General features: G+C 57.9%; 1 protein-coding gene across 1 annotated transcript; it reads right to left on the minus strand.

Moving 5' to 3' along the window:
* Positions 1–2,963: 2,963 nt before the first annotated feature.
* NAGK (N-acetylglucosamine kinase) lies at positions 2,964–19,664 on the minus strand. Its single transcript, XM_051974313.1, has 10 exons — positions 19,122–19,664; positions 13,511–13,595; positions 13,320–13,418; positions 12,183–12,324; positions 11,517–11,627; positions 10,231–10,343; positions 5,493–5,580; positions 4,209–4,306; positions 3,693–3,771; positions 2,964–3,426 (listed from the first exon to the last, which is right to left on the minus strand). Exons 1-10 carry the CDS (start codon positions 19,148–19,150, stop codon positions 3,245–3,247), a joined length of 1,026 nt encoding a protein of 341 aa, XP_051830273.1. The 5' UTR covers positions 19,151–19,664; the 3' UTR covers positions 2,964–3,244.
* Positions 19,665–21,720: the final 2,056 nt, after the last annotated feature.

A 21,720-nucleotide genomic window follows, 5' to 3' on the forward strand; every position in this document is an offset into this window, starting at 1 on the left:
CCAGAGCTTGGTGTGGGGCACCCGCCTCGGGATCCCTAATGGCCCAGCAGTTGAGCCGGGGTCGCTCTAGGTGAGGTGGGGGTGGTCACCGCTAACTGGGCAAAATCCCAAGCCCCCGGTCTTTGCCATGGGTGCAGGGAGAAGGGGGAGACAGCCTTGGAGCCCCCCCCACGCAGAGCATCGCCATCGACCCTCACCAGACATGGGGCTCCAGCCGTCTCCCCCCTGCACCCCTCCCCCGTGGGGCCAGGACCTGGGGTTCCCACAACACCCATTTACCCAACGATCTTCCAAAGGCTCCCAACCCATGGGAGACAAGCCTAGCTCTTCCCCTCCCCAGGCAGAATTCTGGCCCCGCCCCCATCTCCCCCAGGGCGGCCCCTCCTCCCTCTGAGTGTCCTGAGGTGTCACTGGGAGTCACACCTGCCGAGGGGGGCTGAGGGGAGGCCGGGAGCAGGCCTTGAAACCAAGAGTCTTGTGGTCCCGGCCCGTTGGCCCAGTGGGGACCCTCCCCTGCTCAAGAAGTCCGGGGGCTCCGGGGTCAGCCCTGCTGCACATTGTGCATTGTCCCCTTCACAGCAGTTCCCTGACTCCCACTGCTGCCCATCTGCTCAGTGCTCCATCAGCACGTCCCGCGGAGGCGCGCGGACGGGCCGTGCTCTGGGGCACCTGTCCGCAACGCCCTCCCAGCCGGGCGCCAGCCTGTGTGTGATGTCAGCCCCCAGAATGCTAAAGCCAGGAGGGGGGGAGCCCAAGGAGGGAGGGCGGGGCCCCGTGTGTGGCGGGAGGAGGGCGGGAGCCCCGTGTGTGGCCCGGAGGGAGGGCGGGGCCCCGTGTGTGGCGGGAGCCCCGTGTGTGTGGCCCGGAGGGAGGGCGGAGCCCCGTGTGTGGCGGGAGCCCCGTGTGTGTGGCCCGGAGGGAGGGCGGAGCCCCGTGTGTGGCGGGAGGAGGGCGGGGCCCCGTGTGTGTGGCGGGAGGAGGGCGGGGCCCCGTGTGTGGCGGGAGGAGGGCGGGAGCCCCGTGTGTGGCGGGAGGAGGGCGGGAGCCCCGTGTGTGGCGGGAGCCCCGTGTGTGGCGGGAGGGAGGGCGGGAGCCCCGTGTGTGGCGGGGAGGAGGGCGGGAGCCCCGTGTGTGGCCGGGAGGGAGGGCGGGGCCCCGTGTGTGGCGGGAGGAGGGCGGGAGCCCCGTATGTGGCGGGGAGGAGGGCGGGAGCCCGTGTGTGGCGGGAGGAGGGCGGGAGCCCCGTGTGTGGCGGGAGGAGGGCGGGAGCCCGTGTGTGGCGGGAGGAGGGCGGGAGCCCGTGTGTGCCGGGGAGGAGGGCGGGAGCCCCGTGTGTGGCCGGGAGGAGGGCGGGAGTCCGTGTGTGGCCTGGAGGGAGGGGGGGAGCCCAAGGAGGGAGGGCGGGAGCCCCGTGTGTGGCTGGGAGGGAGGGCGGGGCCCCGTGTGTGGCCGGGAGGAGGGCGGGGCCCCGTGTGTGGCCGGGAGGGAGGGCGGGAGCCCGTGTGTGGCCGGGAGGAGGGCGGGAGCCCGTGTGTGGCGGGAGGAGGGCGGGAGCCCGTGTGTAGCCGGAGGGAGGGCGGAGCCCCGTGTGTGGGAGGAGGGCAGGAGCCCGTGGCCGGGGCCCAGCAGAGCAGGCCCTTCAGTGCTTGTGATCGGGCGCACTGCGTCACGGGCCTGGACACTATTTTCGCCATGAATCAGTCCCATCTTTTGAGAAGGGACTTGCGATCTGGGGCCTGGATGGAGCCGACTCCCACCAGGCACCTCCCGCACCCGGGCAGGGGTCTGAGACACAGGTTAAGGGGGACGTGGAGTTGGGGCATCCGGGTCCTTCGTGCCCCAACCCCGTCCGTGGGCAGCGGCCAGTGTGATGTGTACAAAGTTCAAGAAAGAACCCTGGGCAATTGGCCATTTTATTATCACTGCTAGCATTTAATCAGAGGGGTCGGGCTTGGGACAGGCCACCGGCTTACGGGCCCTTAGAAAAGTGAACGTTCCTGAGGGTAACAATCAACTGATTAACAAGTAATGAGGGGGAACTAAGCAAGCAGGGGCTTCCCTCCACAGAGGGGCCGCTGGGCCCCGTCACAGCTCTCCTGAACAGACACTTTCTGCTCCCAGATCTCCCCAGCTTTGGGCGGCGGAATCCAAAAATTATCCCCCACCCCAGGGGAAAACCATGGGATTGGATACCTTGTGAGGCTGGGGGGAGGGCTGACCGAGGCTGGGTCAATTCGGGCCAAGAGTCCCGCCCTCCGAGAGGGAAACGGCCCCCAAACCACTGGTTATTCCGGACCGAGGGGCTCCCGGAGACAGAGAAGACCGGGCTGTTACCCACGGCCATGCTGAGAAAGGGCACCCGCACTTGGGGGGGGGGGGGGATGCTGGACTAGAGTAAAGGGCGCCCACTTCCTCCTGCCCCTGGGGGCCGGGACCCCGAGGGAGAGCCGAGGGTGGCAGCGCCCACTTCTGGAGCCAGGCTGAAGGGCAGGTTGCCTAGCACTCGCCTCTCTGAAGACGGCGGCCCTGGGGGAGAGAGCTTGGCTTGTGAGCCCCGAGTTAGCATCCCGCCGGACACCGTCCCCCTGCCTCGGCGCTCATCAGTGAGACGGACTTCCCAGCTTCTCCCGCTGGCGGGGACCCTGCGGCAGAGCGAGCCCACGGGGGCGGCTCCAACCAGGTTTTCGCCAAAACTGGGATGAAGCAGCACGAAGCTCAGTGCAGAACCCTGCACTGGGGGAAGCCGGTCAGAAAAAGACGTGGGGGTCTTAGTGAACCCTGAGCTCTGGGGGAGTCAGCACGGTGGGCTGCATCAGGAGGGGCGGGGCTGCCACGGTGGGGAGGGGGGGCCGGCAGCATCGTGTTTGGTTCTGGTCCCTGCGGCTTAAGCAGGAGCTGGCCGGGGATCCCCGGCCTGGAAGGTCAGACTAGCGGGATCTGTTCGCTCCAGAGGACAACTAGGAGACCTTGCAAAGAAGCAGATTTAATTTTAAAATCAGGAACAAAGTCTTAACAATCAGAGTCTCCCACAAGTGGGGCGGGGGCTTCAAGCAGCCCACGCACATCTGGTGGGTTCTCAGGCACCTGATGGGAGGGACTCCTTTGCTGGAGGAGTCGGAGTCGCCCCAACTTCCGGGTCACGGGAGTGTTTCTGGAGCTACCTGAGAGATCTGGAGGTAATTATCTGTAATTTCAGCCATCTTTACTGATTAACAAGAGCACTGACCCGCCCTCCAGGGGCCAGCTAGAAGGTGTGCTGAAAGAAGGGGTCCGCTGTGTTGTTGTAGTTCAGGGGGAGCTTCCGCCCAATGACCTGGGCCCCCAGGCTGGCCCCGCCCAGGGCAGAGGAGAGCGTCAGCTTGAGCAGCGTGAACTTGGAGAAGGCCCTCTGGATCTTCCGGCCCTGGGCCAGGGTGCTGACGAAACCTGGGGCGGGAGAGGGGGTGAGGGAGGGCCGGGCCCGGGGGGAGGGGGAGGGAGGGCCTGGGGGGAGGGTGCTGGGGGGGATGAGGGAGGGCCGGGCCCGGGGGGAGGGTGAGGGAGGGCCGGGTCTGGGGGGAGGTTCTGGGGGGGATGAGGGAGGGCCGGGCCCGGGGAGAGGGTGAGGGAGGGCCTGGGGGGAGGGTGCTGGGGAGGGTGAGGGAGGGCCGGGTCTGGGGGGGGACACTGCCCCACCCCGGGGTCCCCCTTACCTTCCTCCAGCAGGTCCCAGCTGTTCCACACGGAGCCCACACACAGGATGGGGAGGCCCATTGGCTCCTGGAACAGCTCCTGAGGGGGAGAGTTACTCATGCTGGACCTGCCCCCTGAGGAACCCAGAGGGAGGGGCCGCAGGAAAGGGAGGGGCCGGTGGGGGGGTAGGAGATGCTTCCTAGGACTTGGCCCAGGGAGCCATGGGAGGGGGGGGGGAGATCCACTACCTCTGAACCCAGAGTTGTGTCAGCCAGCATCGACTCAGGGAGTGAGTGTGTAAGGGGTGTGAGTGTGTAAAGGATGTATGTGGGCAAGGGGTGTGAGAGGGTGTGTGTGTGAGCCTGTGTCTGCCCAGGGCCCCCTCCTCCCCAGCTTGGTGTTCCCCTCTCTGAGTAAGGAAGGGCAGAGACGTGGGGGGTGGGAGCTAGAACGGGCGGCCAGACAGAAGCGAGCACGGGCTCCGAGCCACCCCCCCCCCCATGCCCACCGCCCTCCCGCTCCCCGCCCCCGCTCACCGACTGTATCTTGGGCAGCACTGCCAGTATGTGTCTGGCCAGCACTTCTCCGGCCTTCCGGAAAATGTGGTGGCAGAGGGCGTCCCCCTGATGAGCACCTGAAAGGGAGAGGGGAGGGGGCTGAAGCGCGCCGGCTCCACCGGCCCCTGCCACGTCTCCCGAGGAGTCCGGGCACCGGCCGGGTCTTGCAGGGGCTCCAGGGGCCCGGCCCTGAGCTACAGGAAGCGGGGAGGGAAAAGGAGCTTCCGGGAGGAGGGCAGCGGGAGAGGCTGCCCCGGGGTCGGGGGCAGCGGGCGTGGGAGGGAGGGGCAGAGACAAGGGGCTTCACACCCAAAACGTCCGGCCATGGGAGGGAAGGGAGGGGGAGCTGAGGAAAGTCTAAGGTCAGGCAGAGGGACGAAGGGGACGGTGGTACGGACAGAGAGGGAAGGCAGGAGGAGGCGTGTCTGTGGGAAGGATGATCCCGGTCTCGGGCGGTGAGGGGCTTGGGGCGGGCAGGCCATTGCCCAGGAGGGGCCAGAAGGGGTCGCTTTTAGCTCTGATTTAAGGGGAAATGAAGAAGGAAGAGAAGGGAGCGGGGGAAGGTGACTTGTCAGGGCAAAGGTTTGGGGTCAGGTTTTCATTCTCGCCGCCTGTTTTCCCAGAAAGAGAAGGTCTCCGTGACCTGGGCTGCGTGAGAGAGAACGTGGGCTCTAGAGCCCGGCCAGCCTCAAGCAATCGCGCGGTCCGGCCTCCGCGCGGGAAAGACGAAGAAACCGAGCGCCCGATGGGTCGCGGCCCGAGCAGCCCAGGCGGGGACACGGCCCAGGCGGGACCGGCCCGAGCAGCCCAGGCGGGACCGGCCCGAGCAGCCCAGGCGGGACTGGCCCGAGCAGCCCAGGCGGGGACACGGCCCAGGCAGGACCGGCCTGAGCAGCCCAGGCGGGACCGGCCCGAGCAGCCCAGGCGGGGACACGGCCCAGGCGGGACCGGCCCGAGCAGCCCAGGCAGGACCGGCCCAAGCAGCCCAGGCGGGGACACGGCCCAGGTAGGACCGGCCCGAGCAGCCCAGGCGGGGACACGGCCCAGGCGGGACCGGCCCGAGCAGCCCAGGCGGGACCGGCCCGAGCAGCCCAGGCGGGGACACGGCCCAGGCGGGACCGGCCCGAGCAGCCCAGGCGGGGACACGGCCCAGACGGGGACACGGGTCGGAAGCAGCGGCCGCCGGGGCTCTCAGCGAGCAGGCTCTGCAGGAGCCAAACTGGGCGGCCAGAGGCTGTGGCTTCCCCCCCACCCCTCCTGTACCTTCTGCAATTTTCTGGCAAAATCCAGCAAAGTTGGATTTATCGAAGGTTCTATAGAGGTGGGTGAGGAGTCCCATCCGGTCAGACACCTGAGGGCACAGAAAGGGGCTTCAGACGGTCATCAGAGAGGAGGCTTCCCCAGCCCCTCGCCAAGAGCTGGTCGCAAGACCCGCAGAGCAAGACCGGACTTCTCGGAGAAACTGTAGGAAACCCGGGAACGTCTTCTCACAGAGGCCCCGGGGCCAGGGAACGGCCCGGGGCTAGCCCGACTTTCCCGTTTTACCAAGAACTGAGATGACCGTACGGGGAGCACTTCTCCGGAGCACTCTCCCACTCCCTCTCCAAGGAAAAGCTCATTCCCCAGGCTCCGGCCCGAAACCAAAGACCGGCCAGCGTCAGGATCGAAGCCGAGGAAAACCAAGCCCTCGAAAGAAGCTCTGAATTGTGGGAGGAGGCACCGGAGCCCAGGCCCCAAACCCAGGGCCCTGGACTCAAGAAGGAATAATAAAGGAGGGGAGAAAACCAAAGTGCTAGTATCAGAAATGAAAAGGGAGGATAGAGGGCTAATGAAGATGAAATTAAAGCAATTAGCGGGAGTTTTCTGCCTAATTATATTTCAATAAATTTAACAACTTAAGTGAAATTACAGAAAGATAAACTGCCTAGATTAACAGAAGAGGAATCAGAATAACAAACCTACTTTAGAAAAAGAAACTGAATAGGCCACACAAAGGAACTTTCAAAGAACAAAGCATTCGGACGGATGGTCTTAAAAGCGAATACTACCCAATATTTAAAGATGAATTAATTCCACCATTAAATAAATGATTTGGAATAATAGAAAGAGTTCTGCCAAACTCCTTTTATGAAACTAATACATGGTGCTGATATCCAAACCAAGAAGAGCAAAAAAATAGAAAACTGTAAACCAATTTCACTTAATGAAGATGGAAGGAAAATCCTAAATAAAATACCAGTTAGGAATACATAGCAGTATATCACCAAGATTATACATGGTGACCAAGCAGGATTTATTCCAGGAATACGAGGATAACATAAGGAAAATTGTGAACATAATTGATTATATCAATAAAAAAATATCAAAAATCTCGATCAATAGATGAAGAAAAAGCTTTTGTTGTAAGGGAATACAACACTTATTCCCCATAAAAACACCCGAAAGCATAGGTTTAGAGATTGTTCCTTAAAATGATAAGCAGCATCTATCTAAAACCATTAACAAGCGTTACTGATAATGAGGATAAGCTAGAAACCTTCCCACTAAGATCAAGAGTGAAACAAGGATGCCCACTGTGACTGATATTAATCAGTATTATTATTAGAAATTCTAGCCATAAGAGAAGAATAAAAAATTGAAGGAATCATACTGGGCAATGAAGTCATAAAACGACCTTTTTTGCAGATGATAGGATGACACACTTGAAAAATCCTAGAGATTCAACTCAAAATCTAGTTGAAAAATAATTTTAGCAAAGTAGCAGGATATAAAATAAACCCACATAAATCATCAGCATTTCTATTTATCATCTACAAAATCCTGCAAGAAAATATAGTAAAGATAACCCACTTAAAATAAGCACAGACAGCATAAAATCCATGAGCGTGTACCTGCCAAGACAAACCCAAGAACTACACGAACATAATTATAAAACACTTGATAGAAATAAAATTGGATTTAAACAAATGGAGAAATAATTGTGCATGAACATATCTAACATATATAGGACTGCTTGCCATCTAAGGGAGGGGGTGGAGGGAGGGAGGGGAAAAATCGGAACAGAAGCGAGTGCAAGGATAATGCTGTAAAAAATTACCCTGGCATGGGTTCTGTCAATAAAAAGTTATTATAAAATAAAATAAAATATATATTAAAAAAAAGAAATAATTGTGCATGGATGGGTCAATATAACAAAAATGACAATACTACCTAAATTAATCCACTGATTCAATGCCATCCCAATTAAATTACCAAAAAATTTTATTTGGCTAGAAAAAATGATGACAAAATTCATTTAGGACATAGACAATACTATCTAGGACTGGCTAAGAAATCAGTGGAATAGAAAATACATATTTGTGTTTAACAAAGACAAAAATTAAGTTTCCAGAATAAGAATTGGTTATTTTGTTTAAAAAAAAAAAAAACTTGGGAAAATTAGAAAGCAATCTGGCAGGAACTAGGTACAGACCCATATCTTATACCATTTATCTAGACAAGGTCAAAAATGGGGCAGCTAGGCAACGGATAGAGCTTGGGGTCTGGAGGACCTGAATTCAAAACTGGTCTAAGATACTTGACACTTATTGGATGTGTGATTTTGGGCAAGTCACATAGCCCTAACTAAAAAAAAAAAAGGTCAAAATGGATACATGACCTAGATATAAAAGGAGAGATTGTAAGTAAATTAGAAGACCATGGAGCATAATATTACCTATCAGACTTATGGATAGAAAAATTTATGAAAGAATATTATGAGACAGAAAATGGATAATTTTGATTAATTAAAAAGGTTTTGTCAAAATCAAAACCAATTTAGCTAAAATTAGAAGCAGAAAACTTTAATAGTTTTTTGGATAAAGTTTTCATTTCTCAAATATATAGAGAACTTTGTCTTGTTTATAAGACTGAGTCAACTGATTATTGGTCAAAGGATATGAACAGGCTTTTTTTTTTTTTTTTTTTTTTTACAAAACTATATATAGGTCATGTGAAAAAATCATTATTGATTAGATAAAGGCAAGTAAAAACAATTTTGAGATATCATCTTACACCTATCAGATTGGCTAAAATGACAGAAGGGGAAAATGACAAACGTTGGAGGGGATATGGGAAAATTGGAACACTCATACACTATTTGGTGGAACTGTGAACTGATCCGACTACTCGGCAGAGAATCTTTGAACTAGCTATAATACCACTATTTAGGTCTGTTTCCCAAAGTGATCAGAAGAACTGGGGTCCTAAATTATTTAACGCGGCTCTCTTTATGATGGCGAGGAACTAGCAATCGAGGAGATGTCCACCAATTAAAGCACGCTAAATAAATTGTGCTATATGATGTGACGAATTACCATTGTGCTCTAAGAAACGATGAACTGGTTCGTTTTAGGAAAATATGGAAAGAGCTAAATGAAATAATGCTAAGAGAACTGTTGTATACAGTAAGCTTGTTTAAAGAATAAATATGAAGGAAGGACTACGTTATTCTGAGTATTAGAAATACTCAAATCAAGTACCCCAGTGCTCCTTAGCACAGGGTGGGGAGGGAGAGTTTGGGAACTTAAAATGTAACAAAAAATAAATTTAATTTTTAAAAAAGAATCAAAAGGGATCCATTTCCATCTCTACACTGCTTCTAAAATGGGACCTGGGAAGGCAGGCGGTGAATGCTTGCCGACTATCCGACAACCCCCGGGGTATCCGAGCCAGGTCTGATCCCCGGCCTCCTGACTAGGATGCCCGTTGCTTTGTCTGCCCCACCCGTGCCAGGAGAGCAGCTGGGCTGAAGGCCCATTGCCTCACACATCACCAGGGAAATGAGAGGTTCTGCCCTGGACTTGCCATCAGCCCTAGAGCACGGTCCCTCCTCTCGGACTCATCTGTGAAACGGGAGGGTTGGGCTGGATTCCCTTCCTCAGAGGGTCTACATCATTCTGGAGAGAGGAGTGATCCTCGTTTCTATTAGGAGATACCCAACTCGGGCTCAGATGTTATCTCATTGGTGCTGTGATTATCCCTATTTTACAAGTTGAGGAAACGGAGGCAAAAAGAGGCTTGAGGCAGCTTTGGAACTCGGGTCTTCCCCACGCCAGACTAGTTTCACCCCCAGATCCATGAAGTTAGTGTGTCCCCCACGGAAACGGGGATCCCATCTGAGCGCAAGTCTGAGTGAGAGCACCTGGTTGCGCCTTTTGATGAACTCAAGTTACTTGGCTCCGAGGAGCCGGAAGCAGTAACAAGAAACCACGGAGAGTGGGAGAGGTATCGCGAGACTGGAGGAGGACTGACAGCCCGATTTCTCCCGAAAATGGAGAAAAGCGTCTGCAAAATTTAGACCAGGGAACCTGACTCTGCTTCCTGGGAAAATTCTAGAGCAGATTATTCAAGGGATGGGTGGTGAACACCCGGAAGGGGAAGCAGTGATTACAAGAGCCAGCGGGGACTTCCCTGGGAGCAGGACACGCCGGACTCTTTTTTTTTTGAGGTTTGGTGAGAATCAGTCTCACAATTTATGTTCATTATTTAAAAAACATTTTAATCAGGTGATGATGAAAGATGACATGAACATAACATGGAATCAGGGACACAAGCAGGAAGTCTTTCTTTGTCATGGAATCCCAGAAACAGTTACAGCCATGGGAAATGGGGGGGGGGCACTGATCCCCCTAGATTTCTACTCATCAGACGGCCTTTTCACCTCGGTTAACCTTAGTTTCCTCATCTGTAAAAGGGGGGGCCGGGCTCAGGAGCTCAAGGCCACGGACCCCGAAGCCGGACCCTTCTCACGCCGTCCCCGACTTTCCCACTGATTCTTGTGCCATTTATTCGTCCTTGTGTGTATGTGTCTTGTTACCCAGAGTCCTCTGCCACAAAATATAGGCGTGCTCCCCTCCCCCAGGCCGGTGTGGGCAAGGACGCCTGTCCCTGCCCCCACCTTTCCCCTCCCCTCCGCTTCCAGACCGGGACAGCGTGGGGGGCTCTGGGGCGAGGAACCTACCTTGAAGTAATCAAACATGGCCCTTTTAACGAAGTCTATGCTATGTGGAGACACCTCCAGGTTGTCCATGGTGTCAAAAACGGTCTTCACGCCCAGGTGGGCGATCCAGTAGGCTGCGGAGGGAAGGGAGAGCTTAGGGCCGGCGGGAGCTGGCGGGAGCTGGGTCCCTGCGGCCCAAAGGCTCGGAGACAGGGCCGGGGGCTCGTGGCTGAGTCGGAGCCGCATCCGCGCAATGGCAGGAAAGTCTCTCCCCCAACCCCCCAACGCCACCTCCCCGGGGAGGTCCCAGCCCCTCCAGGGCACTTGGAGACTGGGGCTGAAAGGGGGGTGAAGGAGGACTCTCAGGTGGGCAGGGTTGCTGCCCTCAGGCATCGCAAAGACCCTCGTGATGATTTGCCTGTGGGTCCCCCAAGAACTGGCAGCAGCCCCAGCCTCAGGGGGCCCGGCAGGGACGGGGGGCTCCCCCTCTGGGGAGGGCAGGGAGGGGGGGGCTCCCCCTCTGGGGAGGGCAAGGAAGGGGGGGCTCCCCCTCTGAGGAGGTTTCACGAGGCAGCTATGAGAGCTCTCCACTCGGACCCAACCTCAGGCAGCGGGGTCAACCCTGGGAGGGCACTGAACTGCATTCTGCCTCAGTTACTCAACTATAAAATGGGGATCCTACAGCCCTTCCTCCGGGAGAGGCGGGAGGATCCAGTGAGAGAGTGTTTGTGAGGCCCGTGGCCAACCCTAGAATGGGACCTAAAAGCTGGCTGAGATCATGAGGATCGTGAATGACTCACAGAGGATGGAAGGGAACTAAAAGGGGCTTCAGCTACCCGGCCCCCGCCCCAGGGGTCTCCCACCCCTCCCGAAGCCTCCCTGCTCCTCAGAGCCGCCCACCCTCTCTTCCAGAGGCCTCTGCCCCAGAACAGCCAGGCCCGACTCCTCCTAATCCCCCCCTTCCGGTCCGGACTCGCGAGCACAGCCCTTCGTTTTGGGGAGCCTGGGTCTGCAAGGGGAGACTCAGCTCAAGGAGAGACAACGACCGGGAGAGGCTCAAAGGGGAAGGGCTGGCCTAGAGAACAGCTGGAGGCCGGAGAGACAGCGGCGGGTGCTACAACCTCAGCTGTCTGGGGGGAGACAGGTGGAAACGGGATGACGAGCCCCTTCCCGGGGTCCTCCGGCCCAAGACCTCCGGCCGAAGACCCCCGGCCGGGCGCCAGGCCCCCTCCCCACCCTGCGCTGTCACAGTCCTGCAGAGAAGGGCCCAGAGGCGGGGCAGAAGGCTGCCCCTCCCCCATTCTCACCGGAGCCCTCGTCGCCCATGAGGTGCCCCCAGCCGCCGCAGCCTTCCTCCGAGCCGTCCGGGTTGACCAGTCTGCAGTTGGACCCCGTGCCGGAAATGAGCACCACGCCACCTGCAGGGAGCACGGGGAGAGCCCAGGGCTAGCAGAGACCCGGTCCGAGGCCCTCCCCCGCCAGGCTCCTCCTCACCCCCGGACAGCGCCCAGGGATCGCGAGTTCGGGCTCCGGGAGGGACCGCGGGTCGCTGGGCCCGGCCTCCGAGGGGAGGGAGACGGCTGTAAGCGAGCCGGGGTTTCCCTGCCAGTGCTCTGGCCGCTCGGGGGGCTTCTCGTCGCTGTTCTTGCCGGAAACCCCGTCTGCAGCCCGGGCTGGCGCGTCTAACTCTAGCGCTGACCGTGGGGACAGTCTCCGCTCCCGGAGCAGGGGGCTTAGCCCGGAGTCCGGGACTCCTTAGTTCTGCTGATGTTCTCAGTTCCGGGATAGGTAGGTCAGTGCTTACTTTACAGACACTCTCTACTTTTGTTTCATGCATTTAGAGCCGTTATTCTGAGAAGGGGTCACAGCGTGACACCAACCCCTGCTCTGGAGCGTCTCTAGCTTTGGAGCCCTCCCTTTCCCCGCAGAAGCTAGCAAGGGTCCCAGCTGTCCCGGGAGCGCCGGCTCCTTACCGTGGGCCGTGGCCGTGGCGATGGAGCCCGCGGCGTCCGTGGAGATGAAGTAGCTGTCGCTCAGGTGGGGGTAGTGGCTCTGCAGCCACTGGGTCAGGGTGGTCACGGCCGTGCTTTGCTCCCCCCCACTCAGGCTCAGGCCCTGCCACGGGGAAAAGGGCGGCGCCCAGGCCGGCAGAGCCGCTGTTCACCCCGCTCCAGACCCTTCCCTGGCTCCCACCGTCTTCAGGGTCACCTTGGGTCCTTTTACCCCAGAACGCGGCCGTTCCTGCCTCCTCTCCTGCCAAACCCCTCCCACCGCACCCAGCCCCCCACGGCCTCCTCCTGGGCCAGTCCTCGGGCAGAAAGACCCGCCTCCGTCCCAGCCATGGGACGTGCGAAGTTACTGCCTGAAACACAAAATCCCGGCAACCAGCACCTCCCACTGACCTGCCGAGTTTCAGTGCTGTCCATGGAGGCAGTGGGACCGACACTGAAAACCGGGTTTCAGAAGGGAGCCCTGAGGTGCTGGGGGAGCTCGGCAAGGCACCTGCCTCTGGGGGTCTCGCTCTCTGTCTCTTTCTCTCTCTGTGTCTCTTGCTCTCTCTCTCTGTGTCTCTCTCTCTCTCTCTCTCTCTCTCTGTCTCTGTCTCTGTCTCTCTCTCTCTGTCTCTGTCTCTGTCTCTCTGTCTCTGTCTCTTTCTCTCTCTCTCTCTCTGTCTCTCTCTGTTTCTCTTGCTCTCTCTCTCTCTCTGTCTCTCTCTCTCTCTCTCTCTCTGTGTCTCTCTGTCTCTCTTTCTCTCTCGCTCTCTGTCTCTGTCTCTGTCTCTCTCTCTCTCTCTGTCTCTCTCTCTCTCTGTCTCTCTCTCTCTGTGTCTCTCTGTCTCTCTTTCTCTCTCTCTGTCTCTCTCACTATCTCTCTCTCTGTCTCTGTCTCTCTCAGCGCACTTGCCCCAGGGTCACGCAGCCACTAAGTATCTGAGGCCGGCCCTGAGTTCGGGTCCTGCTGCTCGGGGCCAGAGCTGGAGCGTTCTCAGCGGTTACCTGAGAGCCAGACTACCTCCTGTCCGTGCTCTCTGGCCCGGGGTCCGTCTGTGTGCCGGTGACGGGGACTCTCGGGTGCTCAGGCCTAGGTCCTTGCTCGGGCCCCGGACTCACCAGGCTGAGGAGCGGCTCGGTGACGCTGACCCCCGCTTGCTCCTTGGCTCTGTTCACCATGTCATTGATCCTTTCCGCGCACTGCTCCAGGCCAATCAGCTGGTCCCCGAAGAGAAGGGGAGTCAGGGGGGCTCGGGGCCGGCCACGGGCCGAGGAGAGCCCTTCCCCCAGCCCCCGCGCAGCCTCCTTACCCACTGGTTGGTGCTCGGGCCGGACACCTCCGCCACCACCTCGCCGTCCCCGGTCAGCAGCACGGCCTTGGAGTGGGTGGCCCCCCTGAGGGAAGAGCCGGATGCGGCCTCAGCTCTGAGCCGCTGCCCTCGGGACGTCCCCCGGCTCCTCGCCGCGCCCGCCCGTGGGGCACCGTCTCCCACGCCTCCCGCCAGCCGCCGGACCAGGGGAGTTGCAGGGAAGAAACTCCTCCTGCAGGTCACGAACGACTTCTCCCCTGGGGAGTTAGCTGGCAGCGGGGTCAGAGGCCCTGGGCAGGAGCAGCTGCCCCCCCCCCAGCTCCCCACCTCTGCCTCAGGCCCTGGGCAAACCACTCCTGCCCCTCCCCCCGGGGGGCTCCGACCTGGAGGACCCTCAGTTCCTGGGTCTCCCCACAGTCACAGAGTCCAAAGGGGCCTCAGACAACAAGGAAACCGGGGCGCCCATAGGAAGCCACATGCCCACGAGGGCAGCTCAGCCTAAAAGGAAATGCCAGCGTCTCGGCTCGGGCGCCCGGTCTGGCACAAGCGGGCGCTGGGACCCGGCCCCTCTCTGGGCGGCGTCAGGGGCTCCAGAGGCTGCCGAGGGCCCGTCACCCGCTGAGACCGAAGCGTAACTGACGCAAAGGAAGGGCCCGGGCCAGTCCTGGGGGGTCGTGGCCACTGAGGCTTCCCGCTGCGCCCTCAAGGACGGCTGTGCTCGGAGCCCAAGCCCAAGTGTCGCCCGAGCCCGACCTCAGGGGGCCGATCCGGCCCGGACCTTTACGCCGAGCTCCCAAGCAAGTCACTCAAGCTTTTCCCTGGGTTTCCTCATCTGTAAAGTGAGCTGGAGAAGGAAGCGGCTCTTCTGGTCTCTCCCCTTCTCTCTGGGACCCCAAATGGGATGGGCAGAGAACATTCCTGAAAACTCAACAACCAGAAGAGGCCCCTGGGGGCTCTTCCTTCCCGGAACCGATCCAGAGCGGTATCTGCCGAATCCTGGGGGGAGGAGCAGCTCCATACCCCGGCCTGCCACACCCTCTCCTGTCCCAACAAAAGGCCCACGGGCCCCCTGCCCAAAGGACACTGTCTGCCACCTGCAGGCCTGGGTGCTCCCTGCACCCCCCCGCCATCCCCCGCTGCTTAAGGCTTCCCGACCCCGGGGGTCTGGCTCTCTCTGCCCTTCAGCTGTGCTCCCGGATTCACGCTGTAAATACTTATTAACGGTCTGTGTGCCAGCGTCTCCCCAACAGACCCCGGGCTCCTTGCAAGCGGCTCCATTATTCTCTGTCACCCCAGATTCTGATTCAGGACCTCGTACATGGTAGGGACTCAATGAATGCCCCCCAAGTGAACGACGGCTGGCTCCGTTATAAGGCTCTATATCCGCTCTGGCAGCAACGGGGAGCAACTTGGGCCCAACAGCAGCAGTACCTGAGAGGAGGGGGCTCAGAGACTAAGGAAAGCCTCCTCCTGCGTGTTTCTCCAGCTCCAACTTCAGTGACTAAGAGGAGGGGGCTCAGAGACTGAGTAAGGAAAGCAGCCTCCTGTGTTTCTCCAGCTCCAACTTCAGTGACTAAGAGGAGGGGGCTCAGAGACTGAGTAAGGAAAGCAGCCTCCTGCGTGTTTCTCCGGTTCCAACTTCAGTAACTAAGAGGAGGGGGCTCAGAGACTAAGGAAAGCAGCCTCCTGCGTGTTTCTCCGGTTCCAACTTCAGTAACTAAGAGGAGGGGGCTCAGAGACTGAGTAAGGAAAGCAGCCTCCTGTGTTTCTCCAGCTCCAACTTCAGTGACTAAGAGGAGGGGGCTCAGAGACTAAGGAAAGCAGCCTCCTGTGTTTCTCCAGCTCCAACTTCAGTGACTAAGAGGAGGGGGCTCAGAGACTGAGTAAGGAAAGCAGCCTCCTGCGTGTTTCTCCGGTTCCAACTTCAGTAACTAAGAGGAGGGGGCTCAGAGACTAAGGAAAGCAGCCTCCTGTGTTTCTCCAGCTCCAACTTCAGTAACTAAGAGGAGGGGGCTCAGAGACTAAGGAAAGCAGCCTCCTGTGTGTTTCTCCAGCTCCAACTTCAGTGACTAAGAGGAGGGGGCTCAGAGACTGAGTAAGGAAAGCAGCCTCCTGTGTTTCTCCAGCTCCAACTTCAGTGACTAAGAGGAGGGGGCTCAGAGACTAAGGAAAGCAGCCTCCTGCGTGTTTCTCCGGTTCCAACTTCAGTAACTAAGAGGAGGGGACTCAGAGACTAAGGAAAGCAGCCTCCTGTGTGTTTCTCCAGCTCCAACTTCAGTCACTAAGAGGAGGGGGCTCAGAGACTAAGGAAAGCAGCCTCCTGCGTGTTTCTCCAGCTCCAACTTCAGTCACTAAGAGGAGGGGGCTCAGAGACTAAGGAAAGCAGCCTCCTGTGTTTCTCCAGCTCCAACTTCAGTCACTAAGAGGAGGGGGCTCAGAGACTAAGGAAAGCCTCCTCCTGTGTGTTTCTCCAGCTCCAACTTTAGTAATTAAGAGGAGGGGGCTCAGAGACTGAGTAAGGAAAGCAGCCTCCTGTGTGTTTCTCCAACTCCAGCTTCAGTGACTAAGAGGAGGGGGCTCAGAGACTAAGGAAAGCAGCCTCCTGTGTGTTTCTCCAGCTCCAACTTCAGTAACTAAGAGGAGGGGGCTCAGAGACTAAGGAAAGCCTCCTCCTGTGTGTTTCTCCGGCTCCAACTTCAGTGACTAAGAGGAGGGGGCTCAGAGACTAAGGAAAGCAGCCTCCTGTGTGTTTCTCCAGCTCCAACTTTAGTAATTAAGAGGAGGGGGCTCAGAGACTGAGTAAGGAAAGCAGCCTCCTGTGTGTTTCTCCAACTCCAGCTTCAGTGACTAAGAGGAGGGGGCTCAGAGACTAAGGAAAGCAGCCTCCTGTGTGTTTCTCCAGCTCCAACTTCAGTAATTAAGAGGAGGGGGCTCAGAGACTAAGGAAAGCAGCCTCCTGCGTGCTTCTCCAGCTCCAACTTCAGTGACTAAGAGGAGGGGGCTCAGAGACTAAGGAAAGCAGCCTCCTGTGTGTTTCTCCAGCTCCAACTTTAGTAATTAAGAGGAGGGGGCTCAGAGACTGAGTAAGGAAAGCAGCCTCCTGTGTGTTTCTCCAACTCCAGCTTCAGTGACTAAGAGGAGGGGGCTCAGAGACTAAGGAAAGCAGCCTCCTGTGTGTTTCTCCAGCTCCAACTTTAGTAATTAAGAGGAGGGGGCTCAGAGACTAAGGAAAGCAGCCTCCTGCGTGTTTCTCCAGCTCCAACTTCAGTGACTAAGAGGAGGGGGCTCAGAGACTAAGGAAAGCAGCCTCCTGCGTGCTTCTCCAGCTCCAACTTCAGTGACTAGAGGAGGGGGCTCAGAGACTAAGGAAAGCAGCCTCCTGTGTGTTTCTCCAGCTCCAACTTTAGTAATTAAGAGGAGGGGGCTCAGAGACTAAGGAAAGCAGCCTCCTGTGTGTTTCTCCAGCTCCAACTTCAGTGACTAAGAGGAGGGGGCTCAGAGACTAAGGAAAGCAGCCTCCTGTGTGTTTCTCCAGCTCCAACTTCAGTGACTAAGAGGAGGGGGCTCAGAGACTGAGTAAGGAAAGCAGCCTCCTGTGTTTCTCCAGCTCCAACTTCAGTGACTAAGAGGAGGGGGCTCAGAGACTAAGGAAAGCAGCCTCCTGCGTGTTTCTCCGGTTCCAACTTCAGTAACTAAGAGGAGGGGACTCAGAGACTAAGGAAAGCAGCCTCCTGCGTGCTTCTCCAGCTCCAACTTCAGTGACTAAGAGGAGGGGGCTCAGAGACTAAGGAAAGCAGCCTCCTGCGTGCTTCTCCAGCTCCAACTTCAGTGACTAAGAGGAGGGGGCTCAGAGACTAAGGAAAGCAGCCTCCTGTGTGTTTCTCCAGCTCCAACTTTAGTAATTAAGAGGAGGGGGCTCAGAGACTAAGGAAAGCAGCCTCCTGCGTGTTTCTCCAGCTCCAACTTCAGTGACTAAGAGGAGGGGGCTCAGAGACTAAGGAAAGCAGCCTCCTGCGTGCTTCTCCAGCTCCAACTTCAGTGACTAAGAGGAGGGGGCTCAGAGACTAAGGAAAGCAGCCTCCTGTGTGTTTCTCCAGCTCCAACTTTAGTAATTAAGAGGAGGGGGCTCAGAGACTAAGGAAAGCAGCCTCCTGTGTTTCTCCAGCTCCAACTTCAGTCACTAAGAGGAGGGGGCTCAGAGACTAAGGAAAGCAGCCTCCTGTGTGTTTCTCCAGCTCCAACTTCAGTGACTAAGAGGAGGGGGCTCAGAGACTGAGTAAGGAAAGCAGCCTCCTGTGTTTCTCCAGCTCCAACTTCAGTGACTAAGAGGAGGGGGCTCAGAGACTAAGGAAAGCAGCCTCCTGCGTGTTTCTCCGGTTCCAACTTCAGTAACTAAGAGGAGGGGACTCAGAGACTAAGGAAAGCAGCCTCCTGCGTGCTTCTCCAGCTCCAACTTCAGTGACTAAGAGGAGGGGGCTCAGAGACTAAGGAAAGCAGCCTCCTGCGTGTTTCTCCGGTTCCAACTTCAGTAACTAAGAGGAGGGGACTCAGAGACTAAGGAAAGCAGCCTCCTGTGTTTCTCCAGCTCCAACTTCAGTGACTAAGAGGAGGGGACTCAGAGACTAAGGCTCCAACTTCCCTGCTGATCTCCAATCTCCCCCTGGACACACCTGAAACTCAACATGTCCAAAACCGAAACTCACTTCCCAGAAATCATGCCCTTCTTTCTTCCCAATCACGTGTGAATAGGGCTTCTGAAACTTCTTCCACTGAGAACTTTTTCCGGGACCCTGGGTCCACACGTATATAAAACAGAGACCAGCTTTTGCTGGTAATTCTGCGACCCCCACATTCAGTAGTGACCCCCCCGCGCTGCAGAAGGCACTGCAGCCCCCAGTGTCCCAGGCTCACAGATCAGCCCCGTCAGCCTTTCTCCGCCACCGCCCCCTCTCGGGACCACTCCTCTCATCACTCCCGCTGGCGTCTCCCCGGCCCCACCCACTCTCCACGCAGCTCCCGCCCCATCCCCCGGCTCCGGTCTACTTGTGACCCCACCGTACTTCCTGACCTCCAGAGCGCCACACAGATCTCGGGGGGCTCGGCCCCTCCCCCAGCCCCCTCAGTCCGGAAGTCACTCGGTGCTCGGAAGTCGGGCATTGGCCGCGTCCCGCCCGCGGCCACACACCTCACCTGATGGCTCGCCCTCTTCCCTCTGCCCCGTGACTCCCTCCGCGGCTCCGCTACGGTCCCCTCCTGCTCCTCCTCACTTCCTCCCGAGACCCCTCCACTCTCTCCTGGGCACCTTTCGTTGGCAGGGACGTGCACGCGGCCTCCCCCATTCGAACCCGAGCTGAGGCTGAGCCCGGGAGCGCACAGGGGCTTCCTAAGTGCCAGGATGGCGGGGGAGGGCAGATGAAGAAGCTCGGGTTCACGCCCAGGCACTTCCTAGCCCGCGATCCCGGGCAGCGGCCTCAGTTTCCCCCCCTGTCACAGGAAGCTGGAGGACCGGGGGGAGGCACGGGCCCCTCTCACGCCCACTGCCACCGGCGGTCACCAGCCCAGACGGACCCTGCAGGCGGCAGACGCGCGGCGCCCCGGCCCCGGCACTCACCCCTCCACGCCCCCGAAGAGCCCCGCCATGGGGCCTCCTCTGCGCCTGCGCTGCTCCCCGCTACTGGTCCCGGCGCCCCGATCCTCTTCCCGGTTTGGAGACCGCGGTCACTTCCAGCTCAGACACAGACCGATCGTCATGTGACAGTCTCAGAGTCTCTCCCGCAGCTGATTTCCGCCAGGCCGGGGAGGGCGGAGCAGCGGGGGCCCGCCCCTAGGAGGGACAAGTGTGGGGGAGAACTGGAGAGAGGGGCGGACGAGCCCCGCTGTAGGGGAGGGAGAGGCCGTGCCTGTAACGCGCGCGACCGGGCGGGGGCGGGCAGAGTTCCAAGCCTCAAGTGGTGATGCTGGAGCAAGGAGGCTCGGGGCCAGTCTGCAGGGGATGGGCCAGAGCTGTGGAGCGAGCATCTCTGGAGGGAGCTGGGGCGCGCTGACCTGTCCGAAGGGGGTAGGGGATGCTGGGCATTGTCTGTGTGCGTGCGTGCGTGCGTGCAAGGGTGCTGCTGATGCTGGGCGCTGTGTGTGCATGCGTGCAAGAGTGCTGCTGATGCTGGCGCTGTGTGTGCATGCGTGCAAGGGAGCTGCTGATGCTGGGCGCTGTGTGTGCATGCGTGCGAGGGTGCTACTGATGCTGGCGCTGTGTGTGCATGCGTGCAAGGGTGCTGCTGATGCTGGCGCTGTGTGTGCGTGCGTGCAAGAGTGCCGCTGATGCTGGGCGCTGTGTGTGCATGCGTGCAAGGGAGCTGCTGATGCTGGCGCTGTGTGTGCATGCGTGCAAGGGAGCTGCTGATGCTGGCGCTGTGTGTGCATGCGTGCAAGGGAGCTGCTGATGCTGGGCGCTGTGTGTGCATGCGTGCGAGGGAGCTGCTGATGCTGGGCGCTGTGTGTGCATGCGTGCAAGAGTGCTACTGATGCTGGGCGCTGTGTGTGCATGCGTGCGAGGGTGCTACTGATGCTGGCGCTGTGTGTGCATGCGTGCGAGGGTGCTGCTGATGCTGGGCGCTGTGTGTGCATGCGTGCGAGGGAGCTGCTGATGCTGGGCGCTGTGTGTGCATGCGTGCAAGAGTGCTACTGATGCTGGGCGCTGTGTGTGCATGCGTGCGAGGGTGCTACTGATGCTGGGCGCTGTGTGTGCATGCGTGCAAGAGTGCTACTGATGCTGGGCGCTGTGTGTGCATGCGTGCGAGGGTGCTACTGATGCTGGCGCTGTGTGTGCATGCGTGCAAGGGAGCTGCTGATGCTGGCGCTGTGTGTGCATGCGTGCAAGGGAGCTGCTGATGCTGGGCGCTGTGTGTGCATGCGTGCGAGGGTGCTACTGATGCTGGGCGCTGTGTGTGCATGCGTGCAAGAGTGCTACTGATGCTGGGCGCTGTGTGTGCATGCGTGCGAGGGTGCTACTGATGCTGGCGCTGTGTGTGCATGCGTGCAAGGGTGCTGCTGATGCTGGACGCTGTGTGTGCATGCGTGCAAGAGTGCTACTGATGCTGGACGCTGTGTGTGCATGCGTGCAAGGGTGCTACTGATGCTGGCGCTGTGTGTGCATGCGTGCAAGGGTGCTGCTGATGCTGGACGCTGTGTGTGCGTGCGTGCAAGGGAGCTACTGATGCTGGGCAGTGTATGCATGCTGCAAGGGTGCTACTGATGCTGGGTACTGTCTGTGTGCATTCATGCAAAGCTGCTACTGGTGCTGGACAGTGTATGTGCATGTGTGCAAGGTTGCCAGTGACACTGAGCACTGTGTATGTGTGCATTAGTGCAAGGGTATGTGCAAGCTGTAAAGGTGCTACTGATACTGGGCACTCTGTACATGCGTGCAAGGGTTCTAGTGATGCTGGGTAATGTGTGTGCATGCTGCAAGGGAGCTGGTGATGCTGGGTAGTATGTGCATGCGTACAAAGTTGCTACTGATGGTGGCCAATGAATGTGCATGCTGCAAGGGTGCTACTGATGCTGGGTACTGTCTGTGTGCATTCATGCAAAGCTGCTACTGATGCTGGACAGTATATGCGCATGTGTGCAAGGTTGCCAGTCATGCTGGGCACTGTGTATGTGTTGGAATCCTTACTAACTGCTAACTAATTAGAGTTGATCTAATCTTACAAGAAGATTTTGGCCAGAACCTGAAACTAGGTACTAAGTAGAACTAATCAATACAAGGCTTGTGTTCACACCTTTACTCACTGGAGTTCAATGAGTTCAGACCTCCCTTGAAGCTCTTTGGGCCAGAGAGCACTATGGGAGAAAACCCATAATCCCTCTCTCTGGAAGGAGCATAAATAGGCCAATGGGCCAGTCGAAGAGGTTCGAGAGAGTGAAGAAGCTACAAGTCGAGATTTCACCGGAATGACATGAAGAGTTGGAGCTGGCTGGAGGCTGAAGAAAGCAGAGGCAGAGGCTGAAGGACCAGACCTTTGGATTTGGTGACATTCGGAGAGAGCTCTTGGAACCAAGCAGAGAGATAGGGCTCTAAGCTAACTGGGCTATATTGGAGATAATAAAAGATCTGAACTTTTATCACCTGGCTGCGTTTTGAGAAGAAAAAGATCACCACATGTATGTGTGCATTAGTGCAAGGGTGCTGCTGGGTTGTGTGTGTGTGT

The sequence above is a fragment of the Antechinus flavipes genome, chromosome 2, assembly GCF_016432865.1.
Source record: "Antechinus flavipes isolate AdamAnt ecotype Samford, QLD, Australia chromosome 2, AdamAnt_v2, whole genome shotgun sequence".
In the NCBI taxonomy this organism is placed as follows: domain Eukaryota; kingdom Metazoa; phylum Chordata; class Mammalia; order Dasyuromorphia; family Dasyuridae; genus Antechinus; species Antechinus flavipes.